Source organism: Artemia franciscana, chromosome 10 (assembly GCF_032884065.1).
Source record: "Artemia franciscana chromosome 10, ASM3288406v1, whole genome shotgun sequence".
NCBI classification, from domain to species: domain Eukaryota; kingdom Metazoa; phylum Arthropoda; class Branchiopoda; order Anostraca; family Artemiidae; genus Artemia; species Artemia franciscana.
Window position 1 is genome coordinate 28138767 of NC_088872.1, and position 24360 is coordinate 28163126.

The 24360-nt window shown below is 35.5% G+C and overlaps 1 protein-coding gene across 1 annotated transcript in view; it reads right to left on the reverse strand.

The window, feature by feature from the left end:
* The window catches only part of LOC136032022 (protein pelota-like), a 252051-nt gene extending 229228 nt beyond the window's left edge, over nt 1–22823 (reverse strand). Inside the window, exons 1-3 of the mRNA XM_065712099.1 lie at nt 22747–22823; nt 7463–7578; nt 4723–4815 (exon numbers count right to left, since the gene is read on the reverse strand). Coding sequence (XP_065568171.1) covers nt 4723–4815; nt 7463–7503 — 134 coding nt within the window. The 5' untranslated portion in view covers nt 7504–7578; nt 22747–22823. The remainder of the gene's footprint in view (nt 1–4722; nt 4816–7462; nt 7579–22746) is intronic.
* Nucleotides 22824–24360: the final 1537 nt, after the last annotated feature.

The following is a 24360-nucleotide window of genomic DNA, read 5'->3' on the forward strand; positions in this document are numbered from 1 at the left end:
TTTTTTTCTCTCAGAAGATTAACGGGTGATAAGACTTCGTCTTCAGGCGAAGTGCACCGAGGCAAAGTGAACTGCTGCCCACCGAGGATCTTTTTTAAGCTCCAGTTCTCTGATGATTTTGCAATTGCTACTCGCCCTTTCGACCCACTGATGCTTGCTTCAGGAGCCAACGAAAGTAGATCTGACAAAAATTGGCATAAGACAAAAAAGCTGTAACTCTAATCCCTTTACCGACCAAAAGCGCAATAGCAATTAGTGGAGCAAATGTCACAACAATAAGGAATTTTCCTATCTCGGTTCGATTGTGTCTAGCAATGGTTGCGCTGCTGTAAAACAGCAAGTTGTAATTCTTGACTTCATAGGTCGTTAAAAGGCTAAGTGTTTGTATACTAGTCTCAACTATTTTGAAGATCAAATATGGGTATTCATGACCCTTTTTTCGACTCTGTTTTGCTTCACGTAGTGGACACATGTCCATCAATTTTTTTCCACTGGCGTCAAACCGAGCCATTTTGAAAGAGATTTTCAAAGTTTATATCAAATTTGTCTTCGCAATCTGACCAGATTAAAATCGCTGCATGGGGAAAAAATTCCCGTTTTGTCCGATGATTAAATAAAAAAAAACAAGTTTCATTTTTTTAACTGAAAGTAAGGAACGACATTAAAACTTAAAACGAACAGAAATTATCCTGTATATGAAAAGGGGCTGTCCCTTCCTCAACACCCCGCTCTTTACGCTTAAGTTTTTTATTGTTTTAAAAAGTAGAGCTGTGAGAAAGAGCGTAAAGAGCGGGGCAATAAGGAGGGGACAGTTCCTTTTATATACGGAATCTTTTATTTCTGTTCGCTTTAAGTTTTAATGTCACTCCCTACTTCCAGCTAAAAAAACTTGTAATTATTATAATTATTATTTAATTTCTGAAAATGTTGACTTAGTGCAGGTTTTGAATTGGGTTCACCGTACAAGAATAATTAAAAAGAAATTTGCATATTTATTTTCCCATTTTTTAAAACTAATATTAACCTTATTATAACCTAAGTTTGATTTTTGTTCCAGTTATTTAAGAATAACTCCTGAATAACAAAGGCTGTTTAATTAGAATAATAACTTCTTTTAAAAGTTAAAAAAGAAACTTTAGCGTAAGAGCGAGCTATCGAGGAGACGCAAACCCCTCATATACGTAATATTTTCTATTCGCTTTAAGTTGTAATGTTGTTCTTACTTTCAGTTGGAAAAAACTTATTTTTTCATGTAATTACTGATAATGTTAAAATAATATTGGGAAATCCATCTCCCCCTCTATGGAAAATTCCCTTCCCACACGAGAAATTTCTTCATGGAAAGATCCTCCCATGTTACTAAGATTAGCGATATTTGCGGAACTAATTTTGTAAGGAATAGTATCAGAACGGCCAAGAGGTCGAAACTGTTTTTATGAAAATTAAAGTCATAAGTTGAGTAATTTTCAAATGACTGGCTATTTTGGACCACCTTCGGATAATGAAAAAGAATCTATTTGTGAGCGCGATTGACATCAAAAGCATTCGACTCCATAATACATTCGAAGGCTGTACCTAATCTGCTGATAAGCGGAACGAACTGTTTCTTTTGTGGTCTCTCAATGAATTGGTATAGCAATGCGTCCATATGGTTGCGGCTAGCTAGTCAGCTGAGCAACACCATTGATGTTTTGAAAGGTGTGTAACAAGACTCTGTGCTTAGCCCAGCTGTTTTCAATAATGCCATCCGAAACGTCACTAGAAATATTCCTTCATATCTTGGATTAAGCTTTATGTTGGTATTACCACCTTTGCTATGCAGACAACAAGCTTCTGATATTTGACGATCTCCAAACTCTTCAAAATACGGTTGATATAGTTTACTATAGTTAATTAATGAGACCAGCCTCCATGAAATTGAATTTCTTCTCTATAGTTCGTCTCTGCAACCTCTTGAAACTATCAACATTTGCCCAGCCACTATTTCTGCATCGTTTTCTCTTAAATGCTTAGGTCTTCCGTTCGGCTTAGCTGTTAAAGTACTACTTAAACACTTGCTATCTCAGGGGTGAAAGAAAAGCTGAGAAAATCCTACGAGCTGCTTGCCTGAGTTAAAGGCCAGTTGCACAAATGACCCTGGGAAGAATTTACAACGCCATTTTCTCTCCAAGTGTCTTCTTTCTGGTCCACTTTGAAGTTTCTTGACATTACCTGAGCAGAAGCAATTTCGGCTTAATTTCGTCTTATCATGCAGATATCTTATTCATCAGCCGCTTTCGATTTGTAAGCAACTGCACTTCCAATAGATATAGTATTCTTTTTTATATTTCCTCGAAAATGGACCAGGCTGGTGACAGATTCCGCAAGCGTCACAAAAGTGTCGTAGAATTTCTTCTTACCTGTGTAAATTAAGTAAGTCTGCAGATTTGAGTAGTTACTTTTCTTTTGATTTTTTTTTTTGTTAATGCTTTCATTTTTTACTCCTCTAAGTGTATTCATGTTTTGTACCGAGTTGTAATACACTATGTTATTATTTTTAACATTTTTAGATGAAAATAATAAACAGAACATAAATGGAAGCCAACATTCCTTTTCTGATAATTTCAGAAATTGCCCAATATCTTACTGAACTCCCATTTATTGGCTATAGAATTCCTATTTTAGTGAGATAGTTATCGAACATAAGAAAGGATTGTTAAGCTACAAATTGATCGAGCAAGAGTGTCGCTTAAAGGTCAGAAAAAAAAAGACTCCAAAAGTTTCCCGAGAAGTCTGTTTAGAAATAAAGCAAACACATTTCAGAAATCATTTATTGGAATACATAACGCATGAATAACTAGCCCAAACCTTTATATATTAATTAAGTAAACAAGGCACGAGACTAAATTCAAATATGCTTCAGGGATTAAAAGAAGAAATTGGGCAAGAGGATATACATGTACATAAGAATATTGAAAAGAGCCAAGAAATCAAAAGCAGTTGCTAGTTTTAAATACTATCATGTGATTTTTATATAACTTGCCTTTTTCTTTTCTCACGGACTTTTTGGGCCTTCCATCCCTAAAAACACGTCAACATTATTGAACTTTTCCCATAATTTTCAGAACTTTTCCTAAAACTCACACACATTCTGTTTGCTTGGTTGTCGTTATGTTTTTTTTTTCAATGAGGGACACCGATCCCCAAGATGTTCCCACGCAGCTCCAGGGACAAGGCCCTTGACAGAGCAGGGGGTTGAGGGGCAGCAGCCAGGCCTGGATTTACTAATAGGCCCAGGCCTAGGGGCGCATAATGCCAGGGAACGCAATAAATTATCACTAAGTGATTTTTTTCTTGGTAAAACTGGCCTGATATGATTTATCGTCGAAATGCCAGGTTCAATCCACCGTCGAGCTGCATATTTAAAGGAAAATGATTTTATAACAACACAGGAATTCCGTGGCCACTTATAAATGTCTCTCAAGAATGGCAGTTGAGAGTTCAATATGGCCTCTATCTTTCAATACTTTTGGCTCATTAGTTGGCTTCTGTTCATTGCTTCAACTATCCCCTAGTTTTCGGGGATAGCCCTTAGACCTAGAAGCGTCAAAGCTTTAAATACGAACCTGGCAGCAGCCCCTCAAATGAAGGATAACTCCTGTTCTTTCTTCATTTTTAACGCCACTCTCTATTTTCATTTGGATGAACCTTTTTGTTTGTTTAAAGATATACAAATTTGCTCAAAGAAAACAAAACAGACCTCTTTATAAATGACCTAGACATGCATTAATTCCAACATACTAACAGTTACCACACAACAGAGTATGAATAAATTATTTAAATAAAATTATGGAAAAAGATATGTAGATATCCAAGGGTATCCACAGGATGGGAGACAGGGTTGCCTAGTTTCCAAAGAAAACGAAAATTAAAATATATATCTGTGCAGATTTCCAATCCACGTGACTGGAAATTCCTTCCGTATCCACCCCAAACTTTATAATAAAAGTACTTTTTAAAAAAATTGCATAGAACTGTGACTGATAGAAAATTTATACTGAGTGTTCGAATCTGATTAACAACCTTGCAGATATTCGTTCAATTAACACACAATAACACTATATCAGTAAAAAAAAGAAAAAACTTAAAAAAAATATTCAGAAAAATGTTTTCTAAAGAAAAGTAAAGAATGATATGAGAAAATACGCAGAAATAATATCAGATAATAAGTTGAAACTAAAACGAATATAAACTACTTTGTAAAGAACAAATGAAATTTAAAACGAACAGAAATTAAAATAAACGATCAAGTCAAACACCAAGACAACAGATTCTACCATGAATGAATAAACAACGTAAAACAAACACAAACTAAAATAAACAATAAAGTGACGTTTAAAACGAATAAAAAATTACCAGAGTTGGGCTACAACCTACTCAAACTCCACCAAAGGGACGAGCATCATTCACGCTTTACCGAAAACAAGATATATATTTTTATTAATTTTTGGATTCTTCCATTTTAGCAGTAATAATTAAATGCTGCCCAGACTTCCTAGCAGTCTCTTTTCTAGTACGAGTATGGTTGGAAGAATCGCTTTATTTTTCCAAGATGGCATAAAAAAAAAAAAATAAAAAGAGGATAAACCTAAACTACTGCTTCCGCAACACACTAAAAAAGTCAAATCCAAAACAAGAATATACTTTATCGCAAACCAGATGCTAAAAATTGCTACAAATTACCTTATAGTGGAAGCCCTTATAGAGTCACCTTCAGATATTAGGTTGTAGGCATGCCACATGTCTTCTGCATCTTCAGGAATAAGAGCAACAACTCTGCAATGAAGTATTATATAAGAACGTCGCTAAAAAGATTTTAATTTTTTTATTTTATAAAACTTCAGCCAAAAAACTGATACGGGGGAAACGTTTTGATTTGTTGTGGAGGGGTTCGGGTTCGTCTAATTCGGGTTTAACCTGAGTACATTACATGAAAAAGATGTTGAAAAAAGAGGTTAAGCAAATTAAATTGCTATCAGCTACGTGCAAAATATATTAATGAGAAAATCAGTAAAAAACAAAACAAAAAAAAAACGAAAACTGACTAGAATTTTGAAACTGAAGAAATTTGAGACAGATGTAGAGATTGACGCTTCAGCTGACGCAACAAAAAAAACTTGTAGGTCACGTAGGTTTTTAAATCTAATATTTTCAAAACAAACATCATTTATTTACGCGTGTAAAGGCGGTCCAGGGGACAGGGGAGAGGATGTCTGCAAAATAAATAATCACAATAACCATACAAATTTGCGTTTCAAACTTGCGTATCAAAATTCAAACAAAATTCCGATCTCCCCCCCCCCTTGTTAGCGTTGATTCAGAAAACAACGACGTGTCTCCCACAGCTGGGGACATACTAAAGTGATCATTAGTTACTTCAACAAAGAAATATTGTGATCAAATTGTATCATTAGCAGATTTTGTAAGTGAAAATACTAAAGAGGGGAATGGTAAAGACAAAAAAAAAAAGCTCAGGGTAACGCGGACAGAGGGCTTGTATTTTTCAAAACCCATACTGAATACTGGGCCCGAGCAGATATTCCAATACGTGTTTGCAATCCCTGCTCATAATCCTTTCGTTTATAAACATTCAATGGACGGACAAAAGAAGCAAGATGAGAGGGGAGACCGTTTTCTGCAATCCAACAAGTTTTCTTCAATTTTTAAAAGAACTGTTCAAGTTATTACAACTTTATATCAAATAACAACGGGGTTTTAACGATTGCCGGGACAGCTGCTAAGTGCGCTCACTTTAATTCCTAGCCCATACAAATTTAATTTATTTTGTGGTATTATGCGATACATTATACATATAAACAAACAAGTATTTACGGCAAGATTAATTTAAAAGACTTTTTCCACAAAAAAGGTTTTTCGAAGAAAAGTAAAGAACTCCATTACACCAAAAATGAGCAGAAACAAAGACAAATAATGTACCAAACCTAAAACTACCACAAATCACGATCAATAAATAAATGAAACCCAAAACGAACAAAAATTACAATAAAATAACCGAGTCAAATTCAAAACAAGCAGAAATTAACATGAATAGGGAGGGATGACAGCCCCCATACCTTCTCAAGGACAGAAAATAATTTGCACTTTACTGAAAAAAATACATTTTAAATGTTTTAACTTTTTAACTTTAATAAATAGAAAATGATTAAAATTTTAAGGGATAAATATCAGCACATGCATTTTACACCAACAATACAGGTTTATTTGTATTTTTCAGTAAAGTACAAATTATAATCTAGCCTTGAGAAGATATAGGGGTTGTCAGCCCTACTCATATTGATTTATGCTTTTTTTAGTTTAACTCGGTTATTTATTGTAATATGTGTTCGTTTTGGGTTATATTTATTTATTGATGGAGTTTTGTGGTAGTTTTACGTTTGGTATATTTTTCTTTACTTTTCTTTGTGGAAAAGATTTTTTAAACTGGTTTCTGTTCGTTTTTTATTGACTTAACCTTTCTCATGAAAAAAGAAAAAGTTATTTCTTTTCGTTTTAGTTCCGTAAGAATCCACAGCTTGGGTTGCTATTTGTATATTAGATAAACTTTTTAAACAATTTTTAACAACATACAGCCTTTTGAAAATCTTGACACAAATGATATTGTTTAATTCAGTTTTATACCTCCTCTAGCTCACCTGAAAAATATAAACTGATATCATTCCCGATAAATAATGTCTATGGTCCTTGACAACCTGGATACACTTACACTCTTTTGATTTAGTGAAATTGTAAGACCAGAAGTAGTAATAGTAGTAGCAATGGAAGTAGGTCTCGGAATAATTCCTGCTCATTAGAAAACGGACTTAACGACATGTCCAGGGACATTTAACGATGAAAAAAGAGACCAGTATGGACCAAAGTGAAAAAGATTTGAATTATCATCCATGTTCAAAACATTCTTTTGCTCATGAATCAGAAACGGTGTCCAAGTCATCCAAAGAATCATAATCATGAACCTCGGAAGGAACTTATTTTCCCTGGATATGGGTCAGTTGTCTTTGTTTTTCAATTTTCTTCTTGTTCAAAGCTCCAGTTATGTTTACTTAAACACACACATACACCAAAAAGAAAAAAAAAAGAAAAAAAAAAGGTAAATGATGGAAGTGGAAGGGACTGGTTGCCTTCCAATCCCTTTCGACTATTAAAAAGGGCACTAGCCCTCTCAATTTCCAATCGAATATTTTTTCAACTTCAATCCTATTATGATAAATAAATATCCTTTGTGTTCTTATTCAAGTTTTCAGAATTAATTCTGCAGTTTTGCTGGGTCTAACTAGATAACATTCGCTTTTTTTCTCTTTTTTATATGTTGACTGTATAACCAAGAAATGGGTCCTAAGGAAAATCTGAATGGTATGTAGTATAACATGTAACTGTTCAGCAAAAAAAGCAAAAATAAACTTACCCTGGTCCATTAACTTCAACTGATTTATGGCAAAGCTTCATAATTGGGTAAGTCCTTCGTTTGAATATAAAAACCAATTCTTCCTTTTAACAAGGGGTGTATTAGTACCAGCAGTCCTGGAAAACAAATCAAAATTAAACAAAAGATTTTAACAGTGAACTGGATAAGACTCAGCATTTTTGACTAGTTTATGGTTAGTCTGTGCGGCTCTTTTGGTTTCAGGCGGCTTGGTATGCAGCTAGTCGTTTGTAATAATAGTAGTAGCTTAGTCAAATGCTTTGCTTGAATTAAGAAAATATGCAAAGACAGGTTTCAAATACACCCGAACATGTTCAATCACAAAACGCAAAAATATGTTGGGAATTCTACATCAAAGCCGTTTTAAGACCAAATTATGAAGCATTAAATGATCTGCTAAGACTTCAGCAAAACATTATTATTTTTAATCTTTGAAATTGCTACAGCTAATGCAATCGGTCAGCAAAAGCAGCAGACAATAAACTAGCAAAAATAGCGAACATACTGCAGAAGTAGTACACTTATTTACCTTAAGCTCACTTCACGCAGATAAATAAATCCCATAGAAATTCTTGCTAACTCCGAAAATTTATTAACTGCTTACTTGGAGGACTCCCATTGAAATCACCAGCATTGTATCAATTTTCATTAACACCTTTCTTGAAACTGCTAATTGAAATTGCAAAACCATTCGACGCTGGGATATTTGTTGAGTATACAAATTACTATGCTCTCTGCTCTGACAAAACTTCTCTGCATATTCTAGAAGCGACCTCAAGTGATGCTTAACAGGACAGACGTAAAAGTAAAACTGTGCAGAGCTTTGGTCTGCATTAGTTTCAGGACCAAAAAAACATTTCGCCGTTTTTTTATGAAGGTCATGGCTGATTGTTTTACTTTTTTGAGCTTTTCGTCACACAATAGGTACTTAAGTTTAATAGGAATTCTCGCCATGGACAGATTCTACATCATCCATGTTTATCATGAATGGAAGGTGAGCAATTACAGCTCCAAACTCTATTTCGCATCTGACAATGTCCATATATAAATCTCTTATCAGTATAACACTTGTAGAGGTTATAGTGGGTTTAATCATAGATAGTGTTTTTTTGGTTTCCTTGACTAGGTTCAAATTGCAAGTGAAGAATTTAAGAGCTGAGTTTAAAATGACCACCCAGATTGATCTCATTATTAGCACTATTAAGAAAGTGTCAAAACAATTTAAATTGGTCAAGTAAATTTTATTGTGGGTGTTTTGCCGCCAAATATGTAGGCTATGATTTTGCATTTATTGTGGTAGAATTCTAGCTTCCAGTCACGAGCCCAGTAAGACAGAGAGGTTCCTTCACTAATATAAATGAATGAATCAGTAGATAGGGCAATAAATTTAAATCCGAGAAACATAAAGAACTATTAGAAACAAATACAAAATAGCCAAAAAAGCAAACATGCCTTAGGAAAGCATATTAGAGGTAACGTCACCCATACTACGTAATTTGTGATAGTTCTAATTAAAAAAATAAACAACTCAACTTCATCAGCATCATAGCAACAAGTGCACAGATACTAGTTAACAAATTAGACTGCAATACTAGAAGAGGTAAAAGTCCACGAGATTACATAAAGGCAAACAGAACTTTCTTTTCCAGTATATGGTTCCCCGACCAAAACTTCTGCTTAATAGGAGCTATGAGTCCTTTACAGGGGAGCCTCCTGTGCTGTAATAGCTTAGATCAATACACTGAAGGATTGATAGTTCGGATTCAAACTGCCAAATTTCTTGAAGAAGCACTTCAGGTCATTTCTCAAGTAGGGCACTTACTTCATCCGTCAGTTTGCCTGGAGTAGATTAATTTAAAAAAAAAGAAAAAAAATGAAGAGCTACATTAAACCAATGATGAGCAGAAGTTAAGTCAAATAATTTTTCGAGCCTAAAAGGACCATAAATCACCATCGATAAGTAAATTAAACCCAGAACGACCAAAAATTACAACAAATAACCGAGTCAAACCCAGAACGAGGTGAACATAAGAGGATTAGGGCGATGCCCCCGGGGTCTTCTAACGACCAGAACATAGTTTGCTCTTTGCTGAAAACAATCCTTATTCCAAGCTATATTTATTTCTCATAATATCCAAAGAAAAAATAATCACCATCATAACCAAGGTTACTGAAAAAGAAAAACAAATGAATATGGATTAACTGTTTAATATATATACTGATATTCATTCCTGGACGGCTTAAAAATCTTGTATTTATTCCAGTTCAAAAACGAGGAAAAAACTCAAATGTATATCGTTTTCATTAAAGTCCAAATTATGTTCCGGTCTTTAGAAGGCACGGGGCGTCAGACACATTCCTATTAGTTTCCCTTCATTTTGGATTTGACAGGGCTATTTACAGTTAATGACTATTTATTTCTGCTCATCTTCGGTTTAATGTAGATCTTTACTTTTCTTTGAAAAACTTCTTTTGTGGCAAGTATTTTTAAGATTAATTTCTGTATTGACATCTTTTTCATTTGTTAAGAAAACAATCTTTTCAATCTTTTCGATTCTTCTGAATAAGAATCCAGATTTTGACTCACTATTTAAATGTTGGACCAAATTTTTAACAATTTTCAATAATATATTCCCTTTGGAAAATCTGAGTACACATAGTAGATCTTGATTTAGCGTTACACCTCAACTTTCCATGAAAATGAAACTTTATGCCCTCAGTCCTTCTTGAAATATTTATTATACGTCTAGCTGACAACCACCATGCATATAGTGCCGTTTGATTTAGTTTTAAAGAAACATAAACTTTCTACTTTATACCCTATCCCAGTCCTGAGATATCCTGCATGGATATCTTGACAACCTAGTCTAGTTTGGTAACCTGGATAAACACATTATCCTGATTTAGTTCAATAGTAGTGGCAATAGCAGAAGGGGTAGTAGTAGTAATAGTGGCAAAAGTGATAGTAGTACTAGTGGCCCTGGAAGTTGTAGTCTAATAACCCAAGGCGTTGCTGGAATGTTGCTAAAACATCCTTTTCATAACTCACACGTTCATAGTGTTTTAATTCAGTCAAACACCACCCTCACAATTTCCTGGGAGTTTACTAATATCCTTAGCATTAGCAAAAGCAGTAGTCGTAGCAGCACAAGAAATAGTAGGAGCGTTTGGAGTAATATTAGTGATAGCAGTAGAAGTATTAGTAACAGTAAAAGTAATAGTATTCATGTTGTACCTTTTTGGTGTTCAACGTCCTTTCCCTTATACCGTGATAGTTTTTACTCAATATTTTAATCCGTTTGAAACATTGCTGATACACCCTTTCATGCATACACACAGTGCGTCTTGATTTAACTCAATGTCACTCTTAACACTCCCTGAGAGTTCAACATTAATACCCTTAGTCTTAGTAATTGTATTACTAATAGCAGTACCAGTAGTAGTGCTACTACTACTTGTGGTAGTAGTATACATATAGTGTATTCCATTTAGCTCAACATACCCCCCAAAATGCCCTGAAAGTTTCAACCTATTACTCAAAGCTGTTCTTGAGATATTGCTGATACGTGCTCTTGACAGTCTGCATACGCAAGGCCACGTTTCAAGTTTAATTCAACACACACATACCCCCTAATATTCCTTGAAAATTTCTCCTTATTACAATTAGCCTTGTGAGTAGTCTTACTAGTAATACTAGAAGCAGTAAACTGCAAATAGTAGCTTTTGGTGAATTCAACATCTCCCTCAACATGCACTGACAGTTTCAACTCAATATCCAAGTTGTTACTGGGATATAGTTGTTACACCCTTTTAATAAACTGCATCGACATAGTGCGTTTCGGATTTAGCACAACATCCTCCTCAACATTCCGTGAAAGTTTCATCTTCATACCCTTAGCCTGAGTAGTCGTAGTTCTAGTACTAGTGGGAGTAGGAGCTGTAGCAGTAGTAGTAGTAGCAGTAAGCGCAGAATGCCTTTTGGCTGGTTCAACATCTCTCTCAACACGCCCTGAAAGCTTCAAATGAATGCACATAGTGTGTTTTGACATAGTTTAACATCCCCAACAATATTCACTGAAAGTTTCATCTTCATACCCTTAGCCTCAGTAGTAGTAGTCATAGTACTAGTGGAAGTAGCAGCAGTACCACTAGAAGTAGCAGTAGGCACAGAATGCCTTTTGGTTGGTTCAACATCCCTCTCAACACACCCAGTAAGCTTCAACTTAATACTCTAAGCTGTTCATAAGAAATTGCTCATGTATCTTTCTAGAATCCCGAATGCACATAGTGTGTTTCAATTTAGTTGAATATCCCCCTAAATATTTTTTTAACATTTCACCTCAATACTTTTAGCCTCTGTAGAAGCAGTCGTTGTAACAGTAGTGACAGTAGTAACAGTGGTGACATGCACATAGTTCGTTTTGCTTACTTCCAACATCCCCCTCAACATACCCTTAAAGTTTTCAACTTGATGCTCTAAGTTGTTCCTAAAATATTTTTTATATACCCTTTTAATAACCTAAGTGCAAAAACTCCCCCTAAACATTTCCTGAAAGTTTCACCTTAATAGCAATAGCCTCAGTAGTAGCAGTAACTGTAATAGCAACTATAGTAATAGAAGTATCCACATAGTGCCTTTTGGTTAGTTCAAAATCCGTCACAACATACCCTGAAAGTTAGAACCTGATTCCCTAAGCCCTTCCTTAGATATTGCTCGTACACACTTTTGACAATCTACATGCTCATAGTGGTTTGATTAGTTCAACATCCCCCTAAACATTCTCTGAAAGCTTCACCTTATAATGCTTAGCTTCAGTAGTAGCAACGGTTGCAGCAGTAGTAGTTACATTAGTAGGAGTATACATGTAGTACTTTTTTTAACACCCACCCCCCCCCCCAAGACACGCTGAAAGTTTTAGCTTAATACTCTGAACAGTTCCTGGGAAACTGCTGATACGTCCTCATGCCAACATGCATGGACACTATGCGTTTTGATTTAGGTCAAAGTCCTCTCAACATTCCCTGAAATTTTCACGTTAATACCTTTAACAGCAATAGTAGTAATTGCAGTTATAGTTGTAGCAGTAGCAGCGGCAACAGTGGCAGTAGCAGTAATGGTAGTAGCTATAGTAGCATTAGTAATAGTTTCACAAAAAGATTTTCGCAAGTAGAATAATTTAAATAATCATAAGCCAAAGTCTATTGCCCCCTCAAATACAATAGAGACAAATCTAGGTCAGAGATTAAGATTGCTGTTTACAGTTAAATTAAAAAAAAAAAAAAATGTCAAGAAGCCCAGTAAATTAACCACAACTACATATTACATCCAGAGTGGAAGCCAGATGTTATCAGTTTGAACTCTGAATAAAAAACTATGGCACAGGTTCAGTAAGACTTGGAAGGGTGATAAATCCTAAGGCTTAGAAAACTGTAGAAAAAAAAAAACCCAACGTGTCTTAACTTTGATAAAACAAACTGCTTTCCTTAATTTTGGTTGTATTTTGAAAACACAATCGTAATTATTCAGCAAGGATTTTAAGCCATACGTTACGCATACTTCTCTTGGCCTCTTCAGGGAAAACTCAGAGGTTACAAGCACTTTTTATTTTGAAGAGCACTGAAGTTGGACAATTTAAATTAAATGTTCGGGAATAGATTGAGATAGTTATGCCCCCCTGAAGATGTCTTTAAGCATTGCAGATATCTATAAGCATTTATCTCCACCCCTTCTCACTCTAAAGAGAGATGACCGGCAAATGAGGCTAAGGACATTGTGTTTACCATATACCTTTACTACATCCTGATTTATCAGACCTATACCTGAAAGCTATAATTTTATAGAAATCTTTTTTTTTGGGGGGGGGGGGTAGAACACATCTGCACCAGTGCCACCACACCAAACCATTAAAAGAGATAAGCAAAACTAATAGGTTAAGTTTAACAAAGCTTTTTGTTAATAAAAAATCAAATATTTGAATGGCAAGCAACCCTTCAAAGAAAATCTACGCCTTCTGAGGCTGTTTAGTGCCAATTACTGCTACATTGCAAGTAGACTCACTAAACTGAGTCAAGGCTCAAGCAACAGAAGCCCAATGCTTCAAGACCCACCAAAAAAGCCTTGGGGACTAGAAGCTAGTTTCCCGATCCTCACCATATACCTTTCCAGCTGCTGGGCAATATCCTCCACAACTTTGTCTTCCAGCTTAAGATCTGAAATTTATGACTGCTGCAATTTTTTTTGCCAATTCTTTGTGAATTTTGAAAGGTGCATTGTTTAAAAAGAAGGTCTATTTCATTAAAATTTGACCGATTTTTCCTATTCTCAAAGATAGATATGGTTGCTTCAGTTTCCACATAACCAATTCAAACGATAAAATTTTCATTTCACTGTCCTTGGTACTTTAAAAACTATAAGACTTTGGCGTATAACTGAGCCCCTGTTTAACTGAACACATTTAATTGAGCTCTCGTTCAACTGAAACCACTTTTAATTCAACCTCCATTCAACTCAACCCCCATTGAACTTACACCCATTTAGCTGCACCCTCGTTCAACTGAGCCCATTTAACTCAATCTCCATTCAACTGAACGCCCATACACATCCGCTCTATTTAACTAAAAGTGTTCAACTGAACTCTCATTTAGCTCAACCTTGATGTAACTCAATCCCCTTTTAAATCAAGCTCTGTTTGACTCAACGTAACCCAAGGCCTAAGGATAAGCTTGCAATAGCGCTGGTTAAAAGCACAAACTTCGTTTCTCGTTTCGGTCGCTAGATCAAATAGTATAATTAGCTTCTTATAAATGTGTGAATAGAGGGGAGGGAGGGTTGCTGAATTTGGGTCTTGGCTCCAAAATTAGAAATACGGTTTTTTTCTGGTTGTGCTTAAATTTTTGCATAATATAGGCTCTAATCTAGGAATAAACTCGGCCCAATAGTAACCAAAACTCTAAAAACGGAAATTTGATAACAATGGTCCATTAAAAGGATTAGTTATTTTTATACAGATATCAAATATATGAAATACATTAAGTTACCATTACCCATCAAAAGCTGCAAGCCTGAAAAAATTTGACCAATTTCCGAAAAAGGGGGAAACACCCTCAAAAAGTCAAGAGATAAAAAAATTACACCCTCAGATTTAGAATATCAAGAGAACCCTAGCCTACCCTAAATGTTTCAAGCTCTTATCTATGAAAATGTGGAACCTTTTATTTTTTGTCAGAAGAAAGATCATGGATGAGTTTTTTTTTTTAACAGGGATGACTGTATCAAAACCAAAGGTCCTACAAGAACGGGAGAGCTAATTCGAACGGAAACTGAAAATTTTAGAGTCTATTTTGAGTGACCAAAAAGATTTGGGGGCAAATACCCCCCTTCCTCACGCCCCCCCCCCAGTTCCCCAAAGACAATTGATTAAAAAAATTCGAGAGGACTATTTGATTCAGCATACTTGAAAGGTCCCATAATTATGCCTCAATGGATGACGTGAAACCCCAGACCGCCTATGGGAAGGGACGTAAGTTATGCAATTTATCCGCTGTTTACACATGCTATTTGTTATTACAATATATATGAAAATTTTTTGTCAGATTTAAAGGAAATGGGAACTTCCTGGGAGGGTGTAAAGAGGGAGGCATTGAATATATTGGGATGGGGGAGAAGCGTGCGTAGCTCTGTTGGCCTCAGGCGGCATGGTGCTGTGGTGAGTTGTTAGTAGTAGTAGTAGTAGTGGTATGCTTAGAAGCAGGTTTGACAAGTGAATCAACTGTAACTTTTATTTGGAACTTTCAGGTGAAGTATTCTGTGTAACATCAAAACAGGTGACCAGCTAATGCATGCCTTTATGGTGTGAGAGAAATAAACAAGAGCTAAGAGCTCATATGGCACTTGTGACGAGGTCAGAAGAGCCAAGAACCAAGAGCTTAAATGGTATGAGCTATAGCAAAATTCTAAGAATCCACAGATTGATTTAAAAGGAAAATCAGAGTCTTAATACCGGTCGGGATTTAAAATAAGAGCTCTGAGTCACGAGGTCCTTCTAAATATCAAAATTCGAGGTCCTTCTAAATATGAAATTTCATTAAGAACCGATCACTCCTTCACAAGTTAAAAATACCTCATTTTTTCTAATTTTTCAGAATTAACCCCTCCCCCCAACTCCCCCAAAGAGAGCGGATCCATTTCAGTTATGTCAATCACGTATCTAGGACTTGTGCTTATTTTTCCCACCAAGTTCCATCTCGATCCCTCCACTCTAAGCGTTTTCCAAGATTTTAGGTCCCCCCTAACTCCCCCCCAATGTCACCAGATCCGGTCGGATTTAAGATAAGAGCTCTGAGACACAATATCGTTCCAAACATTAAATTTCATTAAGATCCGATCACCCGTTCGTAAGTTAAAAATACCTCATTTTTTTCTAACTTTTCTGATTTAACCGTCCCCCCACTCTCCCCCAGATGGTCGAATCGGTGAAACGACAATTTCTAATTAAATCTGGTCTGGTTCCTGATACGCCTTACATGGAAGTGCCTAAAGTAGCAAAACCAATACAGACAGACAGACCGACAGACCAACCAACAGAATCTGCAATTGCTATATGTCACTTGGTAGATACCAAGAGCCATAAAAACTAATTATGAGAACTTTGGATGGCCAATTTCAACCTCCCAACAATTTATTTTGTAATGAATTTCAGTGTTGAGATGAAAATAAACAGCATCTATCATTAACTACTCAGCTTTGTATTTAAATGAATTATTTTTCACTTGGTAGTTTTTTTTTCAAAAGTCTTTCTTTTATTTTCAACTCGCAAATGAGACTGGGAAGGGGAATGTTGAAGATGGTGATTTTAAACATCAGTTTAAGGATTTTCCATTATGCAGATCTCAGTGGTAGACCTTTTGTGGCTTCCAGCCTTTTAACTCTAGAAATGACCCTAAAATCACATTTTTGGTGCCATAAGGCATTTTATGACGATGTTGTCATGATGAAATTATAAAAAGCATGTAAACAATAGCAATAGCTTTCAAATGACCTTTAACAGCTCTATATGATGTTCTAGAGCCTAATAATACAAGAGAAAGAAAAAAGGAGACTTATTAGCATTTCCAGCGCTTTTCAATATATTTTATAAGTTTATTTCCGCAATAAACTGTTATTATTAAGGATAATTTAAATAATAACCATCATTCCTGAATTAGCATTAATACCAAATCATAGGCAGTACAATAGATCTGCTGAAGTAGAGTGCAATGTGGGCACAATTTATTATTATTTTTTTCTGACCAAGACAATTTGTACAGAAGGAGTTGTAACAAAAACTTTGAAAATAGCTCATTTGATTGGAAATTGAAAGTTCTAGTGCTCTTTTTAAGAGTTAAAAATGATTAGAGGGACACCAGTCCCCCTGGCCGTAATTTCCACAAGCACATCCAATCAAAGTTTTGAGATAGCCATTTTTCTCAGTATAGTTGAAAGGTCCAGTAATTTATGTCTTTGGGAATGACACCCCCCCCCCACAACACAGCCTTCAGGACAAAGACTATAAGTTATACTAGTGGCCAATTATTAACACATATGGTTTATATGGAAAGGGTGGTCTTAAAGGCTTCGGAGGGGCCACAATCTATTGGAGATCAAAGGTCTAGTACCTTTTTTTACAAATCAAAAGGGATCAGAGGAAAACTCGCCCTTCATACAAAGAGCCTTTCAGAGTTGATGCAACCCCCAGAGCCTGGGGCAAGGGCTGTAAGTTATGTCCAGGGGCATATAAGGTTTCTATGGAAGAGGTGGTCACATAAACTTTAGAGGAGGGCTCATTTGATGAGGAATTGAAAGTTTTAGTTCTCTTTTACAAGTCAAAAGTATTAGGAGCTCAACTAGCCCCCCCCCCCCCACGCACTGACGCCCTCTTTTCTGCAAATGCATCTGATCAACAAAACTACTTGGGTGTCATTAGGGGGATGTTCAACTGACCAAAATTTAGCATGCTCAGGCTACTATTTCTATAAATACTGCTGCTACTACTCTTACTAGTACTACAAGTACAACACTACAATTGATACTACTTCTCCTACTACTACCACTACTACTATGATACTAACTTTTAAGACTAAGTGTAGGAGGGGGAAAAATCAGAATATATTGAGGGGAAATTTGAACTAGATCAAAACACACTATGTGCATGGAGATTGTCAACAGAATGTATCTCAAGAATGGATTTGGGTATTAAGTTAGAACTTTCAGAGAATGCTTAAAGGGAAAGATCAATTGACCTATGGAGAATATGTTCATGAAACTACTAATTAGGGCCCAACCAATATATCAACCAACCAATATTATTGGGCCAAAATGAGGGTCAGTATCATTATCAAATATTGGAAATAAAATGTTGGTTATCAGCTGATATACTTTTTTTTTTACATGCAACATGTCTAGAGGAGGGCACCAGATTTCTTTAGATAATTTCGCTTTTCCAGGCATTGGGGAAGGAGCCACAGTCCAGGTGACTGTGGTGGAGAGAGCAATGGTGAGTCAAATGAAGTCAAATTACAGTAGTTGTCAATACACACATGGTGCAGCAATGTTCTAAATGCATGGTGACTTCAAGAATGTACATCTTCTACTAAAACAGCTAAAAAGAATACAATAAACCATACAGTTTCTGTTTAATGAATGTTCATTTGCATGGTGAAAGATTAAAATGGTTAAAACCATAGTATCCAGTTAGGGGTGCGGCTAAGCCAGCTTGTGTGTCTTCGTTTGTTGGCATACTGGACAATATTGTCAACACATTGTTTAAATCCCTTCTCTAAACTTCAGACTCTAGCTGTCCCCCTGTATCTAGTGTGCCTAGCATAAATTCTATAGTAAAAGACCATATCACGTAAATGTAAAGAAGAGTTTTCACATTAATATGTAAATGATTAGAATTCAAAGTCCAGCTATTGAAATTTGGATTTAAATATTTAATTTCAATAAATACCTGAAAAGGTAAAGAAAATACAACAATTCTTGTAAATGGCCTACTTTTTGGAACCTGCATAGGGGGTTTAAACTTTAGGTAAGGTTTTTGTCCAGAGGGTAATCTATTGGCAAATTCTAGTAGTATCATGTTGGTGTGAAACCAATATATCAGTACCAAACCCCTAAAATCCATATTGGTCAGGCCCTACTACTAAAACTACTACCATTGCTACTTTTGCTGTTACTATTACTACTGCTACTACTTCTATTGCAACTACTTGAAAGGCTAAGAGTATTAAGATGAAAATCTCAGGAACTATTTAAATAAGGTAAATGTGCCAATAATTCAACAGTTTTGTAAAAAAAAAAACATTTTTCTACTCCAGAAGGCTTAATTTAAAGACTTTTGGTTTGGAAAGGTTTTCAGTATGCAGGAAAAACATCTACAAATCTAACTTTTGGATTAGAAGTTTGAAGTTTTATCAGAAAAGGGTACAAAACTCCGATGTTCTGAAATTAGAGCATTTTCACCTACAAATTCAACAGAACAAAAGTTACCTTTTTTTGACATAAGTCAGAACCCAATTTGACATGTGTCAAAACACTTGAGGAACACTTCTGGGCAGATCCTGGTGCATGCAACATGCCTATTCTTTTTATTTTACTTCTTCATTTCTCTTCAACTTTTATTAATGTGTAAATGTATAAAACACTATTAACATAGTGGAATCAACAAGCTGAAAAAATTGCCTCAAGTAAAGGGATGAAATTGGATAATCATATGGAGTTTAATCATGTGACTTAGGTCTCAATAACACAATATGTGATATGTCACAGGAAATAAATTGATTAATGAAGAGCTCACTCTTGGGACATCAATGACTTGTTATGAGCTAGAGCTTTTTATCCCCCTCATTCAGAATTTCTGGGAAGCTACTATAAGAAGATGGATCCTTGAGAGGACTGAACAAGACTAAAACAAAGGTAGGATGTAAAAACCAAAGAAATAAATTTGCAAAATATAATTCTATGCTAACCAAACTCCTTCTTCAACTTTGAAGGTCTAAAATAAAAAAGATTATTGAAGCCATTAGACTTTAGCCATTGGGAATTTCATAATCATCCCACAAAAATTGGAAGAGCTGATTCCTCAATTACCAATATGTCTGATACCTGTGAATACAAGAGGATATCTCATAGAAGATTGCCTAGCTGGGATTAGATATCACCTGGACACACTTCATACCTTTTTTTGGGGGGAGGGGGGCTGAACCAATGGGCTCTTGTGGCCTAAGCTTTTACTCAGTTTGGTGAGTCAGGCCATAGCAATAATAATAATCAGAGGGATGTAAATAAAGTGAAGCAGTGCACTCCAAGGAATAAGATAAGTGTAGTTTTAGCTAAACAATCTATGATAACTTTAAAGTGATTTTAGGATTTTTTTTAAGGCTTGCTTTAAATAATCCTCTGGTCTAAACAATCAACACACCTTAATTACATGTAATTATTCTCTTCATCACACTTGTCTTTGGTCTAATTTGTCCATGATTCAGTAGGCCTATATCTGTGTTGGGGATGCCTTGTTGTAAGTTTAAAACCTTGTGTCCTAGGTATTTCTTTAAAATTAGACTCAAGCTCAAAAGTGTATGTATGACCAGGCTCTACTATTAACTTGTGTTCCATTTATAATACCATCATAAATGGCTAAGATAAATAGGCTAATGATATAGCCTAGCTTACTTACTAAGACTATTCTGACAAATCTAAAAAAATCATATTTTTGGAGATATAAAAGATTTTAGAACTAATGCATAATTGCAACTCTTGTATATATATATATATATATATATATATATATATATATATATATATATATATATATATATATATATATATATATATATATATATATATATATATATATATATGTGTGTGTGTGTGTGTATGTGTGTCCAATGTGTTTTTCTGTTTCTTGATCAGCATTGATTCAGTTAGGCCTATTAAGTTGAAATATAAGTGCTGCATAGAAATTTTTTTAGAATAGTTGTAGGATGGTCAGGAATTTGAAACCAGGGGGTAGGCACAGGAGGAGAAGTAGGATCCATGGCAAAAGAAGTAAAAATTGAACTGCAAGAGCAGGAGATCCAGGTATGGCAGGCAAGTCAGACTATGGCAGCATCTATAGGTGTGTATGTGGAGGTCAAGGAGGTACAGGGAGACAAACACTATTTATAAAGTGGGACACCAGCAGGAGGATATAAGGTGGGTTATTTCAATGAGGGGCAATTTTATGCCATTTGGTGAAAGAAGGAAGTATTTAGGGAGGTTTTGGTCACAGAGGGGCCAAAATATTTGCCTGATGTGCAGAGGAAATGAGGACTTAGAGGACTTCATGCATAATTGTAAGGAGTTAAAGGGGTAAATTTTTTGCAGTTCATATAATTGACTTACCAATAAAGTGAGCATACTACTCAATGCCTTTTTTTGTTCTTTATGGATATAATAATTGCTTCTAATGCAGATTAAAATTTAAGCACTTTTTGACCTAACCTAACCTAAACCAACCTTATTATAAATAATTTTAGCACAGAGAAAATGTAGTAGGCTATTATTTTGGGTAAAATTCTAGTTAATTGACTTCTTGCTATCTCAGAAAGGGTTTAGGTTAGGAAAATGAAACTTTCAGAGATGAGTCTATAGGCTAAAGTATGTCCCGGGAAGATATTTTGAAGTAGCCACCTCCACTCCTTCTCCCTCTAGAGGGCCCTCAAATGTGCCTACATGACAGGTCTATACCTATTGAAATTTTGACAAAACAACATTTTACCTTAATTTTCAGTTAATAGTTGCTTTTTCTCTGCCTTTAGTTCTGAAAATACAATTCTTGTTATTTGAGTAGAATTATCAGCCCTATAAATGTTTTTTTTTTCAAAATTTAGGAAATGTATTTGTATATCTTTAAAACCTTATAAAATGGAATTGAGCAAAGTTATGAAGCTGAAAAAAATGTTGTTGTACTTCAATTAAGCAGAAGGTCTATTTTGCAAGGTTTCACTTTTATAACACACATATTTTTAAAGGTCATCAAAGGTCAGGGCCCTGAAGAGGGAGAAGGAGTGGAGGTAGTTGCTTCAAAATAACTTCCCAGGACATACTTTAGTCTGTAGGTTCATCCCTAAAAGTTTCATTTTCCTAACCTAAACCATTTCTGAGATAGCAAGAAGTCAATTAACTAGAATTTTACCTTATTTTGTCATAAGCAAGTGATAACTCATACTTTAATTGAAAATTCATCACTTTTAAGAGCTCAAAACATTCTTAGGTTTGAATTTACAGTAGAAGCAATTATTATATATGTAAAGAACATAAAAAAACCTCAAACGGTATGTTCACTTTATTGGTAATTCAATTATATGAGCTACAAAAATCTTACTGTTAAAGGATTTGAGTGTAGAAACTTTTGGGATTGGGGTATATGGGAAGGATTGAATGATCATAATTTTAAAAGGAAAGTGTAAAGCAGATATTAAGAATGTGGGGAGGTATGGACATGTGGTCATTACCTTAAATTACCTTAAATCGCATTTGCCAGTGAGATAAGGTGGTAGATCCTCCTGTAGTTCTCGCTGGTGGTGAGTGATGTAATTATGTTGGCTTAGCTTCCCAGTCCAGCCTCCACTCAGCCCTCTCCCAGTCCCTGTTGACTCCAGCCTTGAAGGAGTCGGGTGTCTCAGCTTGGATGGTAGACTCAGATAGGCTATTCCAGAGGGGGACCACCCGAATGGAAAAGAAACCACGTTGTTCCCTTCTCCAACATCCAGGCAGGTGAAGCTTAAGACTGTCATGCAGCACAGAGATATTTTTTAGACTGTGGACAATAGGCAGGACAAGAAAGAATGTTAAAAGTTATTTTATATGGTGTGCTTGAAGCATTTTCTTTTTCTTTTTTGTAGCCATGATCCACATAGCCTAACTTTAAAACACTTAAAACATATTGGTCATGTGTGTGACATATTGTGTTAATAATGTGGGTTTCATGGTATAATGTGCCTTTTGTTTTCTTTTTGCAATTGTTATGCTTTTTCATAGTTATTATTATATACACTGTTATGTGAGTTAGTATCATGTGTTATCATTTGTTGTTTTGCCATTGCCTCTATGTAGCTTTCATTGTAATAAATATATGTCTATATATCCAGAGAAAACATGATTTAGATTAAGTATTTACACATTAGGGTGGGGGAGGGCGTAAAATATAATATAAGCAAATTTTTAAGTTTTTTATTTAGCGTACTACCTTTTCATTATTTTGAAATGTCTGCGGTTTTTCCTGTTGAAGATGGTGGTGCATCTTACAAGTCTGATTACTTTGACGTCTCTTCACTTTTACGCAGAAACACAAATGACGTCAGAGGTTGGGAGAATTGCTGCTGGAAACGAGTATGTGAATCAGGTATCAGAAAGGGTATGAAAAAGTGCAGGATGGTGGCCTTCAGCTCCACATTGAACTTTTGGTGAAAGGGTCATGAAACGGAGATCAGCACTACCGATTTGGATTAAAGAGTTTAGTGCTGGAAAATTCTTACCTTTCTCTTTTAGATGAAGGAGTTTCTATGTCTAAATAATAAACTCTGAGACCTTATACATGGTGTCCAACTTTCCATCCTCTAAAACGCCATGTAAACAAACATCCCATACCCTGCAATGGATTGGACAAGTGACAACCTCAAAAAGATATGGACAAGATTCGAGAATCACACAAAGCTGATGTTCCAAGAAACCCTTAGTGGAAAAACAAAAAAAGTGCAATGCGCCTTTCTGATGATTGAGTTTGGAGATAGAAGGCAAGACTTTTTCAGTACCTTTACAATTGCAGCTGCAGAACATGATGAAATTGAAGCATTCATGGAAAAGTTCAGTGAATATTTACTCCCTCAGTGCAATACTGTGTTCACAAGGTACATCTTTCATGAACGTGATCGACAAGATTGTGAACCAGTGGATCAATACGTAATTGATGTGAATCTTTTGGCTAGTGAATGTGCATATCCCAAAACAGCCATGAAAGATGGGATGAAACAGATTTGTATGTGGCGTCTCTTCAGCAAAAGTCAGAGAGAAACTTATACCAGCAGATTCCAATCTACTCTGTAAAAAGAAGTTACTATTGTTTGAATACATATGGAAATCCAGGTGCAGCTCATGACAATGTCACAACCCGATGCATTTGGCAGCCAAGCTTATCAAGAAACACGCATTAAGCATGGAGTGGATTTTGTCAGGTCAGACAAGAAATCAAGCCATGCCTCACCATTAAGACAGTAATATTTCTGTGGAGGAGAGTACTCACCTTCTCACAAGTGTCCCGCAAAGGGAAGGAGATGCAGCAACTGTTACAAACTAAACCACTTTGCCAAGGTACACAAAAGCAGCAAAAAGGTAGTGAACGTCATAAACAGCAACATCAAGCATACCAATATCGACCTGACAGAAACGGTGAGCTCTTCATTGACATTTTAAATATGGACAAAGGTGATGATTAGTGCCCAAAAAATGGCTGATAATGTAAAAGTGATCAAATGTTGATTTCAACAAAAATCCAAATTCGTCAAGATAAAAAACAAAGTATCGCGCTCCACAATTAATGAATAACGCACAACAGCAAAACTATTTGATATAAAAGCTGTTTAAAGACAAGATGAACTATTCAATAAAATAAATAATCATCTTAGTAACAAAATATTACTTTAAGATAATTTGATTGAGTTAGGGCGTAATGAAAAGCGTCAAGATGGTGATAAATCCTACGGATTTAATATTATTACAGAGTTAAAAAGCGTTAGAAAATGCAATAGTACAAAAGAATAAAACTGTTTGAGATTTACGAAATTAATTTAACACTATGAGAAAT